This window comes from Tachysurus vachellii, chromosome 1 (genome assembly GCF_030014155.1).
Source record: "Tachysurus vachellii isolate PV-2020 chromosome 1, HZAU_Pvac_v1, whole genome shotgun sequence".
Classification (NCBI taxonomy): Eukaryota; Metazoa; Chordata; class Actinopteri; order Siluriformes; family Bagridae; genus Tachysurus; species Tachysurus vachellii.
In genome coordinates, this window is record NC_083460.1 from 11,896,244 (window position 1) to 11,917,443 (window position 21,200).

The 21,200-nt window shown below is 38.9% G+C and overlaps 2 protein-coding genes across 5 annotated transcripts in view; both read left to right on the plus strand.

The window, feature by feature from the left end:
* Positions 1-5,135, plus strand: part of dip2cb (disco-interacting protein 2 homolog Cb) — a 56,976-nt gene extending 51,841 nt beyond the window's left edge. For all 4 annotated transcript variants that reach the window (XM_060872355.1, XM_060872375.1, XM_060872366.1 and 1 more), the window contains exons 33-38: positions 233-294; positions 410-467; positions 597-671; positions 1,997-2,171; positions 3,135-3,258; positions 3,420-5,135. In XM_060872355.1, the coding sequence (XP_060728338.1) occupies positions 233-294; positions 410-467; positions 597-671; positions 1,997-2,171; positions 3,135-3,258; positions 3,420-3,672 (747 nt within the window). In that variant the 3' untranslated portion in view covers positions 3,673-5,135. The remainder of the gene's footprint in view (positions 1-232; positions 295-409; positions 468-596; positions 672-1,996; positions 2,172-3,134; positions 3,259-3,419) is intronic.
* A 1,079-nt stretch (positions 5,136-6,214) lies between these two features.
* Positions 6,215-21,200, plus strand: part of esyt2a (extended synaptotagmin-like protein 2a) — a 36,827-nt gene continuing 21,841 nt past the window's right edge. The window contains exons 1-6 of the mRNA XM_060872394.1: positions 6,215-6,956; positions 16,671-16,712; positions 18,441-18,575; positions 19,129-19,205; positions 19,329-19,401; positions 20,402-20,491. Of these exons, the coding sequence (XP_060728377.1) occupies positions 6,582-6,956; positions 16,671-16,712; positions 18,441-18,575; positions 19,129-19,205; positions 19,329-19,401; positions 20,402-20,491 (792 nt within the window). The 5' untranslated portion in view covers positions 6,215-6,581. The remainder of the gene's footprint in view (positions 6,957-16,670; positions 16,713-18,440; positions 18,576-19,128; positions 19,206-19,328; positions 19,402-20,401; positions 20,492-21,200) is intronic.

Here is a 21,200-nt window from a genome sequence, read left to right on the forward strand (position 1 = left end):
CAGGAATGGCATGTTCACAAAGCTCATAAGGGTATGATAACCAGGTGTCAGCATACATTTGGCTATATAGTGTGTATCTGAATGTTTCATTCATGTTAGCACATGAATTTATATCATTAAACATTTTGGCACAGTTTAGCTTTTGATGTTAAAAACAAATGCACTGTTTTGATTTTTATAATGAGGTGAAGATGTGTGTATATAAAGTGTGTGTGTGTGTGTGTGTGTGTAGGGGACGTCAGGACCAGACCCCACTACTGTCTATGTGGACATGAGAGCACTCAGACATGACAGGTAGCACATCCACAGTTGACACATTTATCTGTCTTTTTTTTTTTTTAATCCTTTTGGGCTGTTTTTTTTTTAATGCTGTGTGTGTGTGTGTGTGTGTCGCGTGTGTGTGCTGTAGAGTACGTTTAGTGGAAAAGGGATCTCCACATAGTTTGCCCCTCATGGAGTCAGGCAAGGTCAGAAATCAAATATGCCATCTTTTTTTTTTTAAGTACTTAAAAACCTTTAACATATTGTGTGTAAATATCAAAATATTGTATTTGATGAATAAATACAAACTCCTTTATTTTTTCTTGGATATGCAGATCTTACCAGGTGTCCGGATCATTATCGCCAATCCAGAGACGAAGGGGCCAATTGGAGATTCTCATTTAGGAGAGGTTAGACCAGTCAAAGGCTGTCCTAGAGCAAATGATATATAATAGCATTAAAATGAATGTTCTGTAAATGGCAACTTAAAAATATACAGTGGTGTGAAAAAGTGTTTGCCCCCTTCCTGATTTTTTACATACTTTGTCACACTTTAATGTTTCAGATTATCAAACAAATTTAAATATTAGTCAGAGATAACACAAGTAAACACAACATGCAGTTTTTATTATTAAGGGAAAACAAAATACAACCCCACAAGGCCCTGTGTGAAAAAGTGTTTGCCCCCCTGTTAAAACATAACTGTGGTTTATCACACCTGAGTTCAGTTTCTCTAGCCACATGCAGGCCTGATTACTGTCACACCTGTTCACAATCAAGTTATCACTTACATAAGACCTGACTGACAAAGTGAATTAGACCCAAAGATCCTCCAAAGCTACACATTATGCTGAGATCCAAAGAAATTCAGGAACAAATGAGAGAGAAAGTAATTGAGATCTATCAGTCTGGAAAAGGTTATAAAGCCATTTCTAAAGCTTTGGGACTCCAGCGAACCACAGTGAGAGCCATTATCCACAAATGTCCGGCCGACCAAAATTACCCCAAGAGCGCAGCGACGACTCAGCCAAGATGTCACAAAAGACCCCCAACAACATCCAAAGAACTGCAGGCCTCACTTGCCTCAGATAAGTTCAGTGTTCATGACTCCACCATAAGAAAGAGACTGGGCAAAAATGGCCTATGTGCAGCGATCTGTTCATGACCTCAAGCTGAAGGTAACTTGGGTTCTGCAGCAGTACAATGATCCAAAACACACCAGCAAGTCCACCTCTGAATGGCTGAAGAAAAACAAAATGAAGACTTTGGAGTGGCCTAGTCAAAGTCCTGACCTGAATCCTATTGAGATGCTGTGGCATGACCTTAAAAAAGTGGTTCATGCTCGAAAACCCTCCAATGTGGCTGAATTACAACAATTCTGCAAAGATGAGTGGACCAAAATTCCTCCACAGCGCCGCAAGTTATCGCAAACGCTTGATTGCATTTCTTACTGCTAAGGGTGGAACAACCAGTTATTAGGTTTAGGGGGCAAACACTTTTTCACACAGGACCATGTAGGTTTGGATTTTGTTTTCCCTTAATAATAAAAACCTACATTTAACAACTGCATGTTGTGTTTACTTGTATTATTTAAATTTGTTTGATGATCTGAAACATTAATGTGTGACAAACGTGCAAAAAAATACAAAATCAGTAAGGGGCAAACACTTTCACACCACTGTAGGTGTAGAAGTATATATGATGAGCATATGGAAATGTGTGTGTGTGTGTGCAGATATGGGTGCACAGCAGTCAGAATGCTAGTGGATATTTCTCTGTATTTGGAGAGGAGAATGTTCGCTTGGATCATTTTAGCGCCAGACTCAGTTTTGGAGACACACAAACTGTCTGGGCGAGAACCGGCTACCTCGGCTTCCTCCGCAGGACAGAACTTACCGACGCCAGTGGAGGTGAGTGTATCTAATTAACTGCACCCATCACACAGCCACCATTTGGGAAGTATTCAGACACTTGCTGTGTTGAGGCACGCAAATGTAACCTCAGCAACTTATTTAAACTGTAACAGAGCAGCGTAACAACCTTGGAGAAAGCCTGTACACCTTGTTCTGTATGCATGAGTTCACTGACACCCACGATTGGGTAATGTTACTGTGACTGACAGGGGAAAGAGAGTACGCCGTTCTGTTTACATCATTGTGACATGTGCATTTGTGTCTGGGAGATAAATAATGAACAGAACATCAAATACACAGAATGTCAGAACAGCGTGCTTTGGTACTAGATAAAATTCAAATGTTGTGAAAGTTCGAACGACCACAACACCGTTGTTTTTAATAATCTGATAATCAGATGTTTTTGCACGCTGTGTTTACTGGTTGCTTCAGTAATCACACAGTGTAAAATCACCCAAAGCATGTTGATTAGAATCCAGTTGATAAAGTAATTCTGCCACAACGGAGTTATTTTCCAGCAGGATAAAAATCCAAAAGGTCCAAATCCATAGAAAAAAAATGGATAAATTTCCACAGACCCACAGGATAACCTCTGACTTTGAGCTGATTCAATGGACCCTACAAGCATGGAGCTTGGATACTAGACAATCTGGAGAGATTGAATACTTTATTATTTTCTTATAAATCTATTTAAAGTATCTTTAACCAGGGTGCCAGTAATTCCGTAGCTGACTCTTTTATCTCTTATGAGTGAGTTCTGCTTTCTGCATTGTAATATGTTACCAGATACAGCTTTTCTATTTATTTATTTATTTATTTATTTATTTTTATTTACCTGTAGTGTTACAGGTTCGGTTGGATGAAATGCACCATGAAATGAATTAACAGTTTAAAACTTTGGCATTTCAAACCTCTCTGATATTGTGTGTAAACTCATTTTCTGTACATGTTTTCTTGTAGAGAGACACGATGCTCTGTATGTAGTGGGAGCACTGGACGAGGCAATGGAGCTTAGAGGGATGCAGTACCACCCCATTGACATAGAGACTTCCATCATCCGAACCCACAAGAGCATTACCGAGTGGTGAGTACAGTATGTGTGCCTCCACACATAAATGACCATTTCTAATAATACACAAACACAGAAGCATGTATATTAAAGTTTTAAACATGAAAGCATAGCGCGAAGGATGGCTTGGATCTCAATCGTGTCCTGATCTCCATTTCTGATTTTGTGTGTGTCAGTGCCGTGTTCACCTGGACTAAGCTCTTGGTTGTGGTGGTCGAGCTGGACGGTTCAGAGCAGGAGGCCCTGGACCTGGTTCCCATGGTAACCAACGTAGTTCTGGAGGAGCATTACCTCATCGTGGGTGTGGTGGTCGTCGTGGATACCGGCGTTATTCCAATTAACTCACGCGGAGAGAAACAGCGCATGCACCTGAGAGACGGCTTTCTCGCCGACCAGCTCGACCCCATATACGTCGCCTACAACATGTAGAAAAAAAGAACTCAAACACTTCCAAAAAAAACAGTTTAAACATGTAGAAAGACTCACAGCTGAGTGCATAGGCATGACCTAAAATGCAGAAAAGCAAACATTTCACCCTAAATATGGAAACCCACTGATAGAAACATGCACTTTCTCCAACACACTTCACATGTTTGAATTCAACATCATACAGTATAAATGGCTTAAAAATGTGTAGAAACACAAGCAAATTCATTTAATCTCGGAAGCTGAAAGCACTAACTGACGCAAATAGTTCAAAAGTGGCATCTCAAGTAAAAATACTGTAACCATCCACACACAAAGTAGGTATTTGATCACAGGGTTATTACCTGTCATCAGTCTGGAGTCCAACAGGTTGCACTTTTTTGCCTCTCCAGAAACACAGGAGATTATGCTTTATTTATTTCTTTTTTTTTAACTGCATGCAGCATTAATAGTTTCCAGTGACTACATTGAAGGACACAATGGAAAGAATGCACGTAATTTACTACATCAAGCCAATCCAAAAGTGTATCTTCAAAAATGGTTTATCAACCAAAATACTTATTCTAAGTAGCCAATAAGACAATTCTCACATTTCTGTAATAGATGATAGAGCCCATAATCAGGACGTGTGCTGATGCAATAGACAGGATTACAACGTTTCATGCAAAATCAAACGACATGCATAATCAAGCACTCACCCATATATGGGCTACGGCGCCTGTGTATATAAGGAACTTGGAGACGTATCTTAAATTTTCTTTGGTGTTTGTGTTTTGTTCATGTGCAATTCATTGTTTCGCTGGTGTCGCTTCATTTTGTTAATCCTGCAATATTTTCAAGTCAGGGAATTTTATAAGATATTTACTGTCAAGTCTGACATACTGCTCGTATCTGAAGGCTTGCTTTCTTTCTTTTTTCTTTCGTTTTTTTAATATTTGGTGTTGCAAAAGTAGCCGTTTTATACGAAGACATATCAAACAAAACATTTGAAATGACCTATTTTCCTTAACATGTTTTTAATGTGATTTGTGCACAGGTTGTTCTGTTTTGTCATCTCTTTATTTTATGCAGTAGCATAAGTTATTTTTCATGTTATCTTTTATATTTTTCTGTGTTTTTATGGTTTGGCATCTTGTGTGAATCATAACCAACACGCAGATACATACTGTACGTGTATATATTATGTATAGCTTGTGTTTATGAAGATGACAAAGCACTGCTTCCTCTTTGTTGTTGTATGTAACTACGGTGGAAAAAGAGAGAGGCTCCACAAAAAATAATGGGGAAGGAATAACAGTCAGAGAGGTGGAGATCACTGTGTGTGTAAATCCTGGTTCATTTTTATTTTCCCCTGTGTCTTAAACTTCCTGCAGGATTATGAGCTGTGGGTTCTGTCATTATGGTAAAAGCAGAAAAAAAGATGTCTTTTAAAATGTCAATAAAATATTTTCTATTATTCAGTAAAAGCAAGAAAACTGGTCCGTTTCTGGCATAATTGCCTCGGTTTAGATTATTTCAGTCTCTTTCTCATTCGTTTTTCATTTGTTTTAGAATTGCTTAAAAATGTAGGTAATAAAGGTTGGTCCATAATCCTGATTCTGAGATTATAGACTAGGAGGTAAGAATTGTTAATATGTTGTAGGTGAAATATTACTGAGGGCTGATTTTAGTCGTGTTCAGTTACTTTTCACTTGAATGACAATTCTAATTCCATTCAAATGTAAAACCTTTAAAGAAATGGGTAGATTTAGTAATGAGGTAGATTTGTGTCATTGGTCTAACAATAAATGTTGAATTTGAGGTTGAATTGTCATACATATGGGAGTATGTAATAATGGAAAAAGGGCCCAAGCCTCCTTCAAGAGCCCCATGAGAAACCCTGAAGGGTGTAAAGGGGTCACTGTCGTCCCAGGAGAAGGAGAAAGAGCCCTTAAACCTTCATCCCCTAATCCTAGTAGTGACATAGACTTGGGTCTAGCAATTTAAGGACAACGGTGAGCTCCAGTGTGGCAGATTTGTGAAGGTCATCAGTGGGAGTTTTGGTTTGGACTGAATGCAAATGAAGGTGTTTGAAACAAAGCAATACAGTCACATGATACAGTATCACTGGGAGTCTGACACTAATCTTGTTTCATGTAATTCTAATGCAACTCTATTTTCCCATGCTTACATCACAGAGCAGATCTTACACAGGACTTAAACAAACCAAGTCATTGTCCTGTAACACGTTTGTTCAATCAGATCACTTTGAATACTTTATTGCTAAAGATTGCATTCATTGGTAGCATTAATTTCGTGTGTTTCATCTGGTAATTGGAGTAAGAAAGAGTCATACACTGATTTACTCATTAATTTGCGCGCTCTGTGATCACACGGTGGCGCGCTATAACCGCAGTGCACGCGCTCGTGTGTAACTCGGTCTCCGGCCCTATTACTCACTGTATTACTCACGGCCCTATTATACACTGTATAATGAGATGGGGTTGGTCACCTCACGTGTCGTTTGGGCGTGTGCACTATGTTGGTGTGTGTTCGCCGCCCCGGGAACACGCGCGCGCGCGCCTGTGGCAGGACGTGTAGAGAGCGACGCCATGCTGCTAGAGCGCGCGCTTCCGTGCGAAAGGCAGATGTGTATGTGGATGTAGGTCACTTACTGAGACGTGGCAAAGCGCTCAGCGCCGCGAAAATGGCAGCCGAAAGTTTGTAACATTGAATAAGTAAGTAGCTGAAAATCCAAGCCCTTCCCTTGTAGTCAAGGTCAGCGGAGGGACGCTGCGTAGTTTAAAAAGCAGCCGAAAGTCATTTAATCATCTGCAGTCTCAGGAAGTGCCGGGCGTTATGAGCACAGAATAGTTTCCCAGGTCGTGTTTACTTTAACTAACTTATTATTTACGTTAACATACGGATTGTTAATGACTACAATGGCAAATGGATCGGATCCCAAACGGACCGGAGCTCAGGATCCGAACCCGAACCCACAGACACCAAGAACCAAGTCGGAGTCACTCTCGGACCTGGAGCCGTACAGCGAGCCGCAGACCGCCGTCACAGACGCCAAAAACACCGGGCTTAAATTCGCCAAGTCGTTCCTGCTGGTTTTCCCCGTTTATGTACTGGGTTACTTAGGGTTCAGTTTCAGTTGGATTCTCATCTCACTGGCTGTGCTGTTTTGGCTCAGACGGAACCAGGGGACGAGGTTTTCAGGAGTAAACAAAGCACTGGCCTTTTTAGAGCATGAAGAGCAAGAAGTGAAACAAACTTTACCAACTTCTGAGCTGCCGCAATGGGTGAGTGAGAGCTTTTAAATCTCACACACTGTTCAAGTTAGTGATCAGTGTGTGTATATCAGTGTGTGTGAGCAGTGTGTGTTACAGTGTGTGAGCAGTGTGTGTATCAGTGTATATCAGTGTGTGTGAGCAGTGTGTATCAGTGTGTGTATCAGTGTATATCAGTGTGTGTGAGCAGTGTGTATCAGTGTGTGTTACAGTGTGTGTATATCAGTGTGTGTGAGCAGTGTGTATCAGTGTGTGTTACAGTGTGTGAGCAGTGTGTGTATCAGTGTATATCAGTGTGTGTGAGCAGTGTGTGTATCAGTGTATATCAGTGTGTGTGAGCAGAGTGTTACATGTTAGAGTAAATCACCTCTCAGTGTTTGCAATCAGTGCAAAAATAAACTCTGTCCTAACCCTTAACCTATAAAAGCGACGCAATTACAAACCTGGTGATTTTGAGAGAAGTGCTGAATAGTCAGGTCTGTCTCAGCTGACCATGAACTGCTTTTTTCAGCAGTATTGTATTTGAAATCCCTGACCACTTTACAGTTTGGTACTCCTTAGCATATACACTGGGACTTTTTCCAGATATAATATGCTTATATATCTACCTAGAATGTAGATAATGTGTTTGTGCTTGTTTTTTTTATTTGTTTTATTTCTTAAGGAACCTCGTAGTGGGTTCTAATGGTGAAGGAGATTCATGTATTTATGTTAAATAGCATGTAGCTACATTTCTGTTCCCATAATTTTGAAGAGTGTGTGTGTGTGTGTGTGTGTGTGTGTGTGTGTGTGTGAGTGAGTGAGTGTGTGTGTGTGAGTGAGTGAGTGAGTGAGTGTGTGTGAGTGAGTGAGTGAGTGAGTGAGTGAGTGAGTGTGTGTGTGTGTGTGTGTGAGTAAGTGAGTGTGTGTGTGTGTGTGTGTGTGTGTGTGTGTGTGTGTGTGAGTGAGTGTGAGTAAGTGAGTGTGTGTGTGTGTGAGTAAGTGAGTGTGTGTGTGTGTGTGTGAGTGAGTGAGTGTGTGAGTGAGTGTGTGTGTGTGTGAGTAAGTGAGTGTGTGTGTGTGTGAGTGTGTGTGTGTGTGTGAGTAAGTGAGTGTGTGTGTGTGTGTGAGTGAGTGAGTGTGTGAGTAAGTGAGTGTGTGTGTGTGTGAGTAAGTGAGTGTGTGTGTGTGTTTTACTTGCAATCAATAAAAAAATTGGACAGAGATGTATGGTATACGAGGCAGTCATGGTGGCATAGTGGGTACCCTTGCTCCCATACACCTCCAGGGTCACCAGCTCGATCCATAGCTCAGGTTACTGTTTAATTGGAGGTTTGTCTGTTCTCTCCATATTAAAATAGGTTTTCTGGTTTTCTCCTACTGCCCCAAAACATGCTGATGGGTGGCTTGATTACACTAAATTGCCCATGCTTTGATTAACTTTATTCCCACTTCAAAGCCACCGTATAAGGTATAGGCTCCCAAGCCACTGAACAAGTGTGTGTGTATACTGTATGTATGTGTATGTAACTTTTCACCTATCCAATGCTGCACTGAGACCAAAGACCAAATCTGACTCTTTGAGTCCATTTTTATGGCATGTTAGTTGATGGTGTGAAACTTTTCTTTATCTCGGCATTTGCTGCTCAAACTTTTTGTATGCCAAGTCAAGTGAACATTTGCAGTTTGACTGACAGAAGCCAGAACGTGTTGTCCAGTTAATGTTGGACTATTTAAATGCAGCATTGTTATGGTATTGAATTGGTTACTGTCTTTGTAGTATTGAAAATGTGTAGAAGATTTGATTCCTTGTTGTCTACCTCTATTGTCATTTTTGCGTAACCTGGCAACAGGAGCCAGAAGTGTACACAAGGGATTAGTATCGAGTATCAGCCAATGCCAGAACTTTTGAGAAGGACGAAAATTCTTACTAAGGTACATACTTAGTGAGGCTGTATTTATACAACGTACCACTTCTCTTTCATTTCTTTCTAGTACATAGTTATTCTCTATGAACCAGGAATGGGCATTAGATCAAGACACCTTAAGTAATCCATTCAGGTTACATCAGGAAACATAATCTTTTACTGAGGTTAAATAATCTTAATCATAATTGCATTAATAAATTCTATTAATTGGAAAGTTCAGCAGTGGAGATAATCAGCCTTGAGTTAGAGACTGTATCTGCATTTGTGTTTCTATGTGTGTTAAACCAAGTCAACAGTAGCACAGGTCCGTATAGGAAGTCGTGGCCACACTAAGGTACTCTAAGGGAAATATACAGTTGGCAAATTAAGTACGTATTTTATTCCTTTTATGTCTCAGCAATGCAGATCTCATATGAACAACAAATTGCTATCTTCAATCTACCTCATGGTGGAAATGAATTTAACCACTATGACTGCAGTTAATGGAGACCTTAAATAAAACTGTAAGTCGTGTAAAAATGTTAGGAATTGTATATGAATACATAGTTGATGTCTTATTTTCTGCACAGTGTGACACATTCTTTCCTCATTAGCAAGACCTTACAATATGAACGGACAAGTTTTGCGAGTTTTAATTGTTTACAAGTGTCATAGTGTAATATATATATAATATATAAAAGCCATAAAATCAGGTAAAGACTCAGTTCACTGGTCCCTAATCCAGCTTTACGTGAAGAAATTATTTGTTGGTCAGTCTTCTGTAAAACTATTGGAACAAGGCCAATTCATATGATTTTTTTTTCCTGTAGAATGAAGACATTTGGGTTTGAGACCAAAAGAGGTATTTGATAAGAGAGTTTTCACTTCCTGATATTTATATGTAGACATGTTTAAAGGCTTAGAACCACATCATTTTTGGTGAGCAGAAATATAGGAACATGTGACTGACAGGCATTTCGTGTTACTCCTGTTAGAATGAATGTCTATTCATGGATTTAGCCTTTAGTTTCAGTTATGAGGACTGCATTTGTTGTTAAAATGATAAGCATGCATGAAACCCAGAGAGCTATCGGAGGCATTGCACAATCATTTGACATCCAACACAACAATCTAAAAGGTCTGGAAAACAAAAAGAAACCAAATATTTTAATTCACAAACAAGTTCAAGGATGAGCAACAAATATTTTGGAACCAAGATTAAACTCCGCCAGAGTGAAGGAAGGGCCAAAGTGTGGAGGACGAAAGAATCAGCTCATATATAAAGATCCTTTTACAGCATTTGGCAGAAGCCAAATTACATTTATCTCATTTATACCTTATTTACATTAAATCTCATTACTCTTAACCTAATCAGCTTTCACCTCCTGAAAAGGAGACTAAAGGGAGAACCCCCTCAAAGCTAACAACAACTGAAAGGGTCCGTGGTAAAGCCTGGAAGAGCTTCACAAATGAAGAATTCAACAGCTTGGCGATGTTATTAGGTCAGAGGCTAAATGCATTTTTTGCATGCAAGAAGAGACCTGCAACCAAATAAAATGTTATTTACTTTCATTTACTTGAAGACCTGTACTTTGGTTTGACTAAAAGGTTTGTGGTCTGATACAAAATGTTATGGGTTTTTTTTTGTTGTTGTTAACCTCAAACTCAATGTCTTTGGTACAAAATAATAAATCTGCCTTGCCATTCCAATAGTTTTGGAGGAGACTATTTTTGTAGTTAGCAGAAGTGATGGCCTTAGGTGTTTATAGGTGCAGTATTTTTATTTTTTTTTAAATTCACTTTAGACTTAGATGGACTCAGTTTGTTTAGCTTGTTCAATTGGCAAGCTAGAGTTCAGTAGTCATCCCTGGACAGTGTTATCCGTGACTTTGCAGTATGAGCTCATAGAATAGAGTTTAGTTCATTGTATTCTTTATTATTTCAGCAACATGCCTTTGGCAAGTTCACAAAATTCAGGTGAGATTATTCCCTGAAGCAAGGGATTTCATGGAAAATACAATTTTATGGTGTCCATGCAGGATCGTAAACATCAGCAGGGTGAGTCACGAGTTCTGACAGAAGTAACATGATCAATGCTGAAGTAATCAGACTAGTCTAGATGGTGAGAGGAGCCGGGTTTAACCATGGCAAAGATAAACATGCAGAGTTAGAAGATAATATGCTTTTTTTTAGTATATTTTGTTAGTATGTATACATTTTGGCTACCACCACCTTATATCAAAACTCAAATATATAAGCTATACAGTACATGTCCTCAAGCAGGAGAAGTAGTTACTGCACACGGCCATAAGAGTCATGAGTTATTTGTCATTAGCTAGTGTGAGCACAGGGTTAAGAAGTTTTACCATTCGAACTTGCCAACCATTGTCAGCTTTTCCACTTCACAGTTGTCTTCTATTTCTGGAGACCTGCTGTGCTGTGCTGCGTTTGTGTGTGTGTGCAAGCTGAAGTGAGTTACAATGTGGAGGAGAGTTGTCAGACTCTATTTCTTACAGTAACTTTCAGTGTATGATCTACAGCCAGATATTACCTTGGCTATATAAATAAATACAGATTGAGCTACTCTTGAATCTTAAGGCCTAGTGACACTCTGAATTATGTAACTACAGGTGGTGGTTGACAGAATCTAGACTTGATCTTTCAGGTGTCGATATTAACTAGGCTAAACAAACTTGGCTTGCTTTTCCACCAAAGATTAAATGTGAATGAAACATTTTGTGAAACAGGCTTGAATATGCTTTGTTTATATAAATGCTGTTTTAAGAAAATCGGAGGAAATTGCAGTGTTTTGATTGTGAGATCTCCCCTCCCTTACATCAGTAGAGTTGAGTTATTGATGGAAAAAGAAGACAAGGAAGCAGAGAGGAAAGAATGTGTGCAGTATAGGTATGACATCATCAGGGTGTTCCCTTTTGAGCATTTCTAAAGCAAGAGCCTGAAAATAGAACGTTCTCGCTGTCGTTCTGTCTGACCTTGCTCTATTCCTGGGAATCTGCTAATGATATTAGCTTGGGCTTACACCAGATGTTTCTGAAAATAAAAGGGATCTGATTATAGATAATGATACTGTAGGATTTCTTTTTTTTTTTTTTTTTAATTATCTGGATTATTGTTCATGCTCAGACCAGTGGAACTGAAAATGCCTCCATGCATTCCAGTGATCTTTAATCAGCAGCTGTACACAAAACTGTAGTGCACATTTCCAGTCAAACCTGCCGAGTGTGGAATTTTTTCTGCTTCAACATTTAATAACAAACAGGTGTGTTCCGAACAAGCCGTTTTAAGCAGTTCATCGAGTGTCAGGAGTGGCAAAATCAGCCCCTGGAGTTTCACAACACTACAGAGACGTCTTTCGTCTCACTATTCGTTTTTTTTTTTGGTAATTCGGTAACAGGTCGACACTGGTGTGTTGCATAAAATCCTAGCTAGCATGTAGAATGCCAATAGCTAATGCTCTTTTGCACTAGCTCAACAATGTCGTCTGTCAGCATTAGTTTACAACTCGGTTCACCAGGATTTTCAGTTTCTTCCTGGTTTATTCAGATATGTACGTACTTTAGCTGACTTAAGGAAGACACTTTTACCATAGCTAGGATCCCCATTAATGAATTTCAGCTTAGTTTTGCATAGAATTTAATACTGTTTGGACAAATCATAAACGTGTGTATAAGTATGGCTGTGATGTGCTTACCCAGGCCATGTTTGAAATGGACTACACTCCTTTTCTGTTTCTGATGTAGCCCATTGTATTACAAAGTCATTATTTAGCCTCCATATCTTTATTTTCTGTTGACTTTTCACAGTAAGATATCAATGCATAGCAAGTTTTTGTTTTTTTTTAGTAAGAGGTCTTCCTTTTTGCTCATTTTTAGTGTCTTCACACACCTCCATGTATCAGTGCTGACTCTGAAGATCTGTAAACGGTGGACCTAAATGAATATATCTAGTAAAATGGTTCCACCTCCTGCCAGATGGGATTGAGATGATTGGGAATCAGTAAAGCATGACATAATTAAATTTGTCACTGGGAATAAGGAGAAAAATAAAGAAGTGAACAAAGGCAGTATTGTGGACATTAAAACATTTATTTGTGTGTTGAAATCTTATGACATACCAATGGGATCAAATCATCAGAGCCATTAAAGGCATTGTTAAGGGCTGAGCAGGAACCAGATGAAGAATCTAAATCTGTATGGCTCATAACACATACCAGTGAGTGTGAGTAACCACAAGAGGTTAGAATGGTTAACTAGGTAACTAGTCAGACTGTTAATAAAATGGTGTATTGTATTGTTCAAGACGAGGATCTCTATTCGTTACATCAGAGTATAAAGCAATACATTCAGTGTACTGCATAATAACGTAAAAAATACTTAAAGATCGCCAACAACACCCCAATGGACAGGACATCTTTCATATGTCTTGGAGCCCACGTTGTGTGATTTATTTTTATTTATTAATGCTAGCCATTTCCTATTTAACATCATTTGGCGTCGAGTTGGAAAACGCTTACCTTACGGGTTAGAAAAACTGCTAATGTTCCATTTGAGACCCTTCTAATCTTCATACACTAGACCAGGGGTGGCCAACCAGCGGCTCTTTGCCCGGTTTCATGTGGCTCTTACGTTCATATCGAAGTTTGTATTTGTGTCTTTTTAATATTCCTGTTCGCTTCGCTTGAGTTCAATACGGTATTTTCGTCAAACGCGCATGTGAGTGGGATGAAAATACCTCAAAGTTTCCCAGTATGTGCAAGATGATTTGAGTAAACAGTTTGTGTAAATTTTGCTCTTAAAATGGCAGGGGGAAAAAAAGGTGATGTTCATGTGTGCCCATTAGTGATGTGCGGTTCGGTTTTTTTCCAACCCGCGGGTCCCGCTTTTATGAAATTATTGGCCCGCCCCAGCCCGCCCCGCGCCACTGTTTTTATTTTTACAACCCGCCCCGCACCCGCGACCATTATATAGACACATTGTAATGTAAATGAAAGCAGGTTTTATTTCACCATAGAAACCAGCATGGTCCTATTAAGACCAAAATATAAACATTTTCAACATTTACAAAGCATCGTTTGTAATTATCTCTATAGAAGACCTATAAATAAACACCTATAGGTCTATCACATTACAGTAGCCTATTTTAAAACAGAAAAAGGCTCAAACAAAATCTAGATCAGATTTTTATAGGCATACAGTTTACAGCCTATGCTACATAAACACTGAACTTTTGTTTTATTTAACACACGGAAATGTTCATTTAGCGTTTTTACGTTCACTGTGCAAAAAAAGAATTGCACCCCCCCCCCCCCCCGGACATGCTGGAAGTGCCCGTTTTGTGGCTCTCGTTGTTTGTATATTTTTTCACACGAGTTGCACTTAACGTATAGCCGATACTGCTGTTGTCTCCTGCTGCAACAATTTCTGAAACCGTTCCCAAACATTAGATTTTGCAGATTTACCTTCTTTTCTTCGGATTTTGTAAATTCCCGACCTTGATTTCACTCGCACTTCGTCTTCCATTTTAATTATCTGCTTTATTGTTGTGGCGGGAGCTGATTGGCGCTTTCATGACGCGAAGCCAAAGATTTGGGGTCGTCACGCAAGTTACGTTGCTACGTAGGCCTACGTATTGTAACCTTATCAAAGAATCACATAAAATATAAAAATATATATTCCAAAATATTTTATTTTTATATTTTGCTTTTAATGACCCGCCCCAACCCGCCCCGCAGTAAAGTGACAATTTTTTTTACCCGCCCCAACCCGACCCCCAGTTTTGTTTTTTATCATTAAAAATCACCTTATTTTTTCCTTTAATATAATTGCATAGTAACATTTCATGTAAATATTCTTTGTGTATCAAATTGAGAGACTAACCACAGATGTATTGCAGTGCTCTGGCCATCTATTTTTCCTAGCAAAGCCCAAGAGTTCCAAATATAACTGATAGCAACATATTCTCACTGTCATGTCCATGCTTCTGCTCTAACATCTCACCATGTCAGTGTGTGAAATTAGATGGCCACACACACACACACACACACACACACACACTCATTATAGAGGAAGCATTTACTAGCTGAATGGATAAGGCAGTTATTTTCCATTGAATATTGACATTTTTATTAAATTGAAAATGTAAGCTTTTGGAGTCCAATTAGCAACCTTTACAAGACAAAAACATTACTGTAGCATGTTCAGCAGATACATTTAAAACATTTATTGTTCATGTTTTCAGTATTGTGGACATGTCGGTTATTGTGTGGAATCCGCACCCATCCTGTGTGTGTGTGTGTGCGTGCGTGCGTGTGACACATGAAGAGTTTAGTTTTTTATTTTGTTTTGCATGTAAAGATTATGTTCTGTAAATCCTCAGGAGCCTTTTGAGTTGTAAATGCAACAATAATAATATAGGAAAATGTCCACATACACAGATGAAAACATCATCTTTGTTTATTAAGTGGTGTGGGCAAGAAAATATGTTGAGTATATGTTAACAAGTGATGAGCATGAACTAATTACTTAAAAAAATAATGCCACATCCTTTCAGGGGCTCCCTACCCTGAGCTGCTCCCTACCCTGAGCACCACTGAGCTGCTCCCTACCCTGAGCACCACTGAGCTGCTCCTTACCCTGAGTACCACTGAGCTGCTCCCTACCCTGAGCACCACTGAGCTGCTCCTTACCCTGAGTACCACTGAGCTGCTCCTTTCTCTGAGCACCACTGAGCTGCTCCTTTTTCTGAGCACTTCAGAGCTACTCTGGGCACCACTGAGCCACCCCTTCCCCTGAGAGCCACTGAGCTACCTTTTCCCTCGGGCACCACTGAGCCACCCCTTCCCTTGAGAGCCACTGAGTCACCCCTTCCCCTGAGAGCCACTGAGCTACCTTTTCCCTCGGGTGCCAGTGAGTCAGTAGATTTTCAATCGGTCCAGTATAGAATGTACTTGGGTGCACTCGGGAGATCCTGAATATCCTCAGCAGTTTCTGGTGGCCCAAGAAAGAATTAACTAGCTGTATTAATTATCTTAGATGGAACAGGTTTTGTTTCACTACAGCGGAGAGCTTCTGTTTAGCTAAAAGTAAAATTCATTGTTGTTTTTATTGTTTCTGAATCACTCGTTGTCCGTGATCATCATCAGGAATGCACTGTAAGAGCCGGTATCACTCACCTAAGATTGTTGTTTTTTCTAACCTAGCCTGGGTTAGCTGCAGTGTTGATTGCTGGTATCCAGTACCAGTGTCAATATCGTTGCATCCCTAGCTTTCAGGAAATGCTAATAACTTTCCATGATGTCCATTGAAGAAGTGCACTATAAGGAACACAATGAATCAAAGTTACACTAAAAATGCCCTAAGTTTAAATGGAAAAACTTGCCCTAAAACAATCATTCTCAATATTTCTATTAAATAACCAATAAATTGTTAGCAACATACATCAGTGTCTTGTGAAAAAGTCCTATGTGTTTATAATTAACTATAAATGTGGGCAAGCTACAAGTGAATGAATATATTAAGTATTCTTTAAAAGTTTTCTATATTTGTTTGTTTTCTGGTCGTTAAAATTTCTGTTTGAATAGAATCACATACATTTTTCACCTTCTCAAAAAAACAGTTTGTTTCTTTTAGGCATTTCACTGCGTGTGTGATGTTATTTTGTATATCTAAATGACTTCCTACAATTACATAAAGTGGCTTTTCCTGTCTGAGAGAAAGTAGAAAGAGGCTCATTTCATAGTTTACGTCTTTACAATTTTACAGAATAGCATGGACATTTATGCTTCTTCACTGTTATAACATGATATGTTCTTGGGTTGCAGGTTCATTTTCCTGATGTGGAGAGAGTGGAATGGCTCAATAAGGTGTGTGACACTATTGTATTTAATGTACCTTTTAATGTAATCACTACCAGATTATTCTAAACTTGATACGAAAAAGACACATGAAGCTGAATGAAAAGTCTGTATTGTTTTATCTTACTGTAAATCTGAATCTTTGATAGTAGGTATGCTGTTTATGTCTCAAGATTCACCTGCATTTCTAGCAGGAACACACACACACACACACACACACACACACACACACATGATCTTTCTAACTGACTGTTAAAAATAACAATGAAATATTTAATAATTTGATCCTTTTTGACCTTTGATCCATATTTAAATTAAGCACCACATTACACTGCCGCAGATGCATCTAGATTCGGTTGTATTGTGTTTTCTTTTCAGTCTATTCATGGTTTTGAAAACTGCCCCACTGACCAAAAGCATCTTGAAATATGACAAAATCTCATTTGCACATATCTGAAACAAATCGCTATGCATTTGAAGATTTCATTACACCGTGTCTGTTATTTTACTTGCTAGATAACTGGTTCATATGGCTTTTATATCTACTGCCAGACTAACATGAGTCAAGTTGTCTAATCAGGATAAAGACAAAATATTAAAGTGGAAGCATGCACTGTGTTAAGCTATTCTTCTGCATTGTTGTTTAAAAAGGAGATCCAAATAGCCAAAGCTTCTTGTGTTTCTGATGCGATCTCTAGGCTCTAGTGAATGAACTCTTTATCTGTTGCTCATGCAGCTTCACAGTAAATGAGATTACACTTTATAAAAACAACCTATGACACAAATGTCCACAGCTCTTACCAGCTGTGGCTTTTTGAGTAGCTCAGTGGGGATTTTGTAACTTTCCACTAAACTTTATTATAGAAGCTACTTAGACTATCGCTTTAATAGGAAAACCTCAACTTCAAAATGTGATCTCTGTGCGATTGTTGGTGCCAGATGGATTGGGCTGGATTAAATATTTCAGAAACTGCTGACCTCCTGGGATTTTCTCCAGGCCTGTTTAGAGTTTAACTGCAGATTAGCAACAGAAGATAACGTTGGGTCTCATGCCTGTAAGACTGGTTTTAGTTAATCGGTGCTCACTGTAGCTGCAGATTCCTGTTCATGGTTGTCAGAAGTGGAAACTGATGTAGACTTCTGCTGTTGTAGACCATCTGCCTGAATGGTTTCTGCTCACCACAGATATAAAGAGGGGTTGCCTAAGATACTATTGCCTTCTAGTCAGCTCAAGCTAGTCTAGTCATTCTCCTTTGAACTCTCTCGTGACAAGTATTTACACCCACAGAACTGGCATTCACTGCTTTTTGCCTGCAGCACTCTCTATAGAGTCTTGCACCAACAACCAGGTCAAAAGTCACTGAAATCACATTTCTCCCCATTCTGATGTTTGATGTTAACATTAACTAAAGCTCTTTACTTGTATCTGCAAGATTTGTGTATTGAGCTGATGTCACATAATTGGTTAGAATAAAATTATTTGGTGATGGAGTCCCATTTTAAGTAAGAAGATAAATATTTTCAATTTTAAAATGTACAAATAGCTCAATAAACTATTTTTCTCTTTCTCTCTCTCTCTCTCTTCCATACACACACACACGCGCACACGCAAAGAAATTACTGAATAGGTTTGCTTAATGTTAGTTCAACAGTTAAATTCTCTGTGGATTAATACTCATATACTGACCCCACTCTACCTTTCCTTAACTTTGCCTCATTTTCATTCATCTTCCTCAGACAGTTCATCAAATGTGGCCATATATTTGTCAGTTTGTCGAGAAACTCTTCCGTGAGACCATCGAGCCATCCATCAAAGGAGCCAATGCTCACCTCAGCTCCTTCTGCTTCTCCAAGATTGACATGGGGGACAAGGTCTTCACACACTTCCTCACTTCCTCTATTAATTGCTTATTACCCAGATACAATTTAATAATGTCAAGAAAGTCTAGAATTTTATGCTTAGAATGTGTTCCACACACACACACAAACACAAGGTTGAAAGCTGTTTTGTTAATACTAAAAGCACTAAACAAATAAGACTGAACTGAAGTAAATATATATTTGCCAAGTGCAGCTCCTGAAATATGTCTCTGCAGTATTTTAGTGTTTAATATTTTTTTTGCAGGAACACTGCAAGAACACAATTGACTGGCTGGTTAATTTATCTCATTTGGATCATAAATAATTAATGGGACAGTGTATGTGAGCACCAAGACTGGGAAACATACTATACTTTATAGTGTATTGTTCAAGATGCATAAACGCAATTCTAGAAAAATGCAAATGCAAGCTGCATAAGCAAATTAGGGACACAGGGTTGATCTGCTGCAGTGCTTTAGGAGTTGATGGTGTTTTCTTTCTTTCTCCATCTGTCATTTTAAGTTTTCGCTCATGCTTGTTTCCATTTTGTCCACTCTCTCTGCAGGCCCTGAGAGTGAATGGAGTGAAGGTTTACACTGAGAATGTAGACAAACGACAGATTATCATGGACCTACAAATCAGGTGAAATGCATGATGCGGGTTGTATTAGTTTAGTGATGCGTCGTTGTTTATAAGTGTCTAAACGTTATTCAGATTTGTTTATTCATGTAACATGTAATATGACATTACATTGTATTTGTGTAGCTTTGTTGGAAACACTGAGATCGATGTGGAGATTAAGAAATATTACTGCAGAGCAGGCATCAACAGTATCCAGGTAAATATGACACATTTTCCCAAGGTCGGTCTCTCTCTCTCTCTCTCTCTCTCTCTCTCTCTCTCTCTCTCTCTCTCTCTCTCTCTCTCTCTCTCTCTCTCTCTCTCTCTCTCTCTCTCTCTCTCTCTCTCTCTCTCTCTCTCTCTCTCTGAGAGAACTGCATTGTGGTTTTTGCACAGAAAGAGGTTATTTCTTCAAGCTAATACATTTTCTTTGGTCATGTACAGTGGTCTGTTTTTGCCACAGATATGAATTATACCTGGCTGGAGGTCAGACGACAAGGAGATTTTGTTTGTAAGGAGATTGGGATTAATCCAGCAGTTAATCATTGTTAGGAGTTTCCACCTTCATGTAATTTCTGTACAATATATTGATCCAGACATAATAGCAATTAAATTACTTTAAATAAAACGTTTGTTTCTGAGTCTGAGCTGCTTTTCCAGCTTATGGGTGTAATCTGAAATCATACAGGCCTTCTAGCCATGGTCTAATTTACAAGAAATCAGTATGGGAATCAATAGCTTATGCAAGAACGATTGCAATAGCTTCAGACTCAGTACTCACACTGATGTGGATTCATGAAACAAGCTGATACACGTACTTTATAACAACTGTACCCATCTCACTTGAAGCTACTAATGAGGGAAAAACAAATCCACCAGTCTAAAAATAGAAGAGTTTTACTTCTAAGCACTTCTACTGTCTTTTATCATAAAATAAACTTCCCTGGAGCTTCACTTTTAACTGCTAAATAACAAAACTGTTACTTGATCCATATATTGTAAGACTTGCATTATACAGACATCCACCCAGCTGACACTATGTGAAATAATAAAGAATTATTACATTTTTGGTCAATCAATTTTAAGAATTCAGTCCCTCTTTTATGGATTACTACATGTTTTTAATGGGGGAAAATGTCACTTGCTGTAAAGTGGTCCTTAACAAATGTAAATGTAATTAATAATTAGCTCATGTTTTGTTTGTCATTTGTCTTTAGCTTCATGGGATGTTGAGAGTCATCATGGAGCCTCTGCTGGGAGACATGCCTCTGATTGGAGAACTATCTGTTTTCTTCCTCAAAAAACCCGTAAGACTCTGACACACGCACGCGCACACACACACACACACTATTAGATTAGACACAGTAGTGAGAGTCAGCCTACACAAACGCATACATGCACATCAGAATCAGGTTTATTGGCCAAGTGTGTTGACACACACAAGTAATTTGGTTCCAGCAGTTTGTGACTCTCAAAAGTACAGACATAAATAACACTATACTATACAAGATAATACAGACTATACTGTACAAGACAAAGACGCATCTCTTTTATTAACAGATAAAGGATCAAAGTGAGCTGAATTTGTTATTAAAAAAAAAACAAGACATTCTATTCCAGTTTTAGTCTCCCTTCAATGTCCATTCGTCTGAGAAGGCTTTTTCCTGGTTGAGTTGCTAACAGTAAGTGTTCCAGTTCATCCTAGAGGTGTTCAGTGGGGTTGAAGTCACAAGACCGTCCTCTCCAAATTTGGAATGTCTCTGTAGCACTGGCTTTGTGCACAGGGGCATTGTCATGCTACAGGTTTATTCCTCTTAGTTAAAGTGAAGGGAAACTGTAATACTACACCATACAAAGACGTTCTATACAATTGTGTGTTTCCAAATCTGCGGTAACATTTTGGAGAAGACACACCTATGGGTGTGATGGTCAGGTGTTCCCAACTTTTAACTACATAGTGTATATATATTGCATCAGGAAAAACTATATGGACGTGTCCCTGGTATCTAAGAAAGA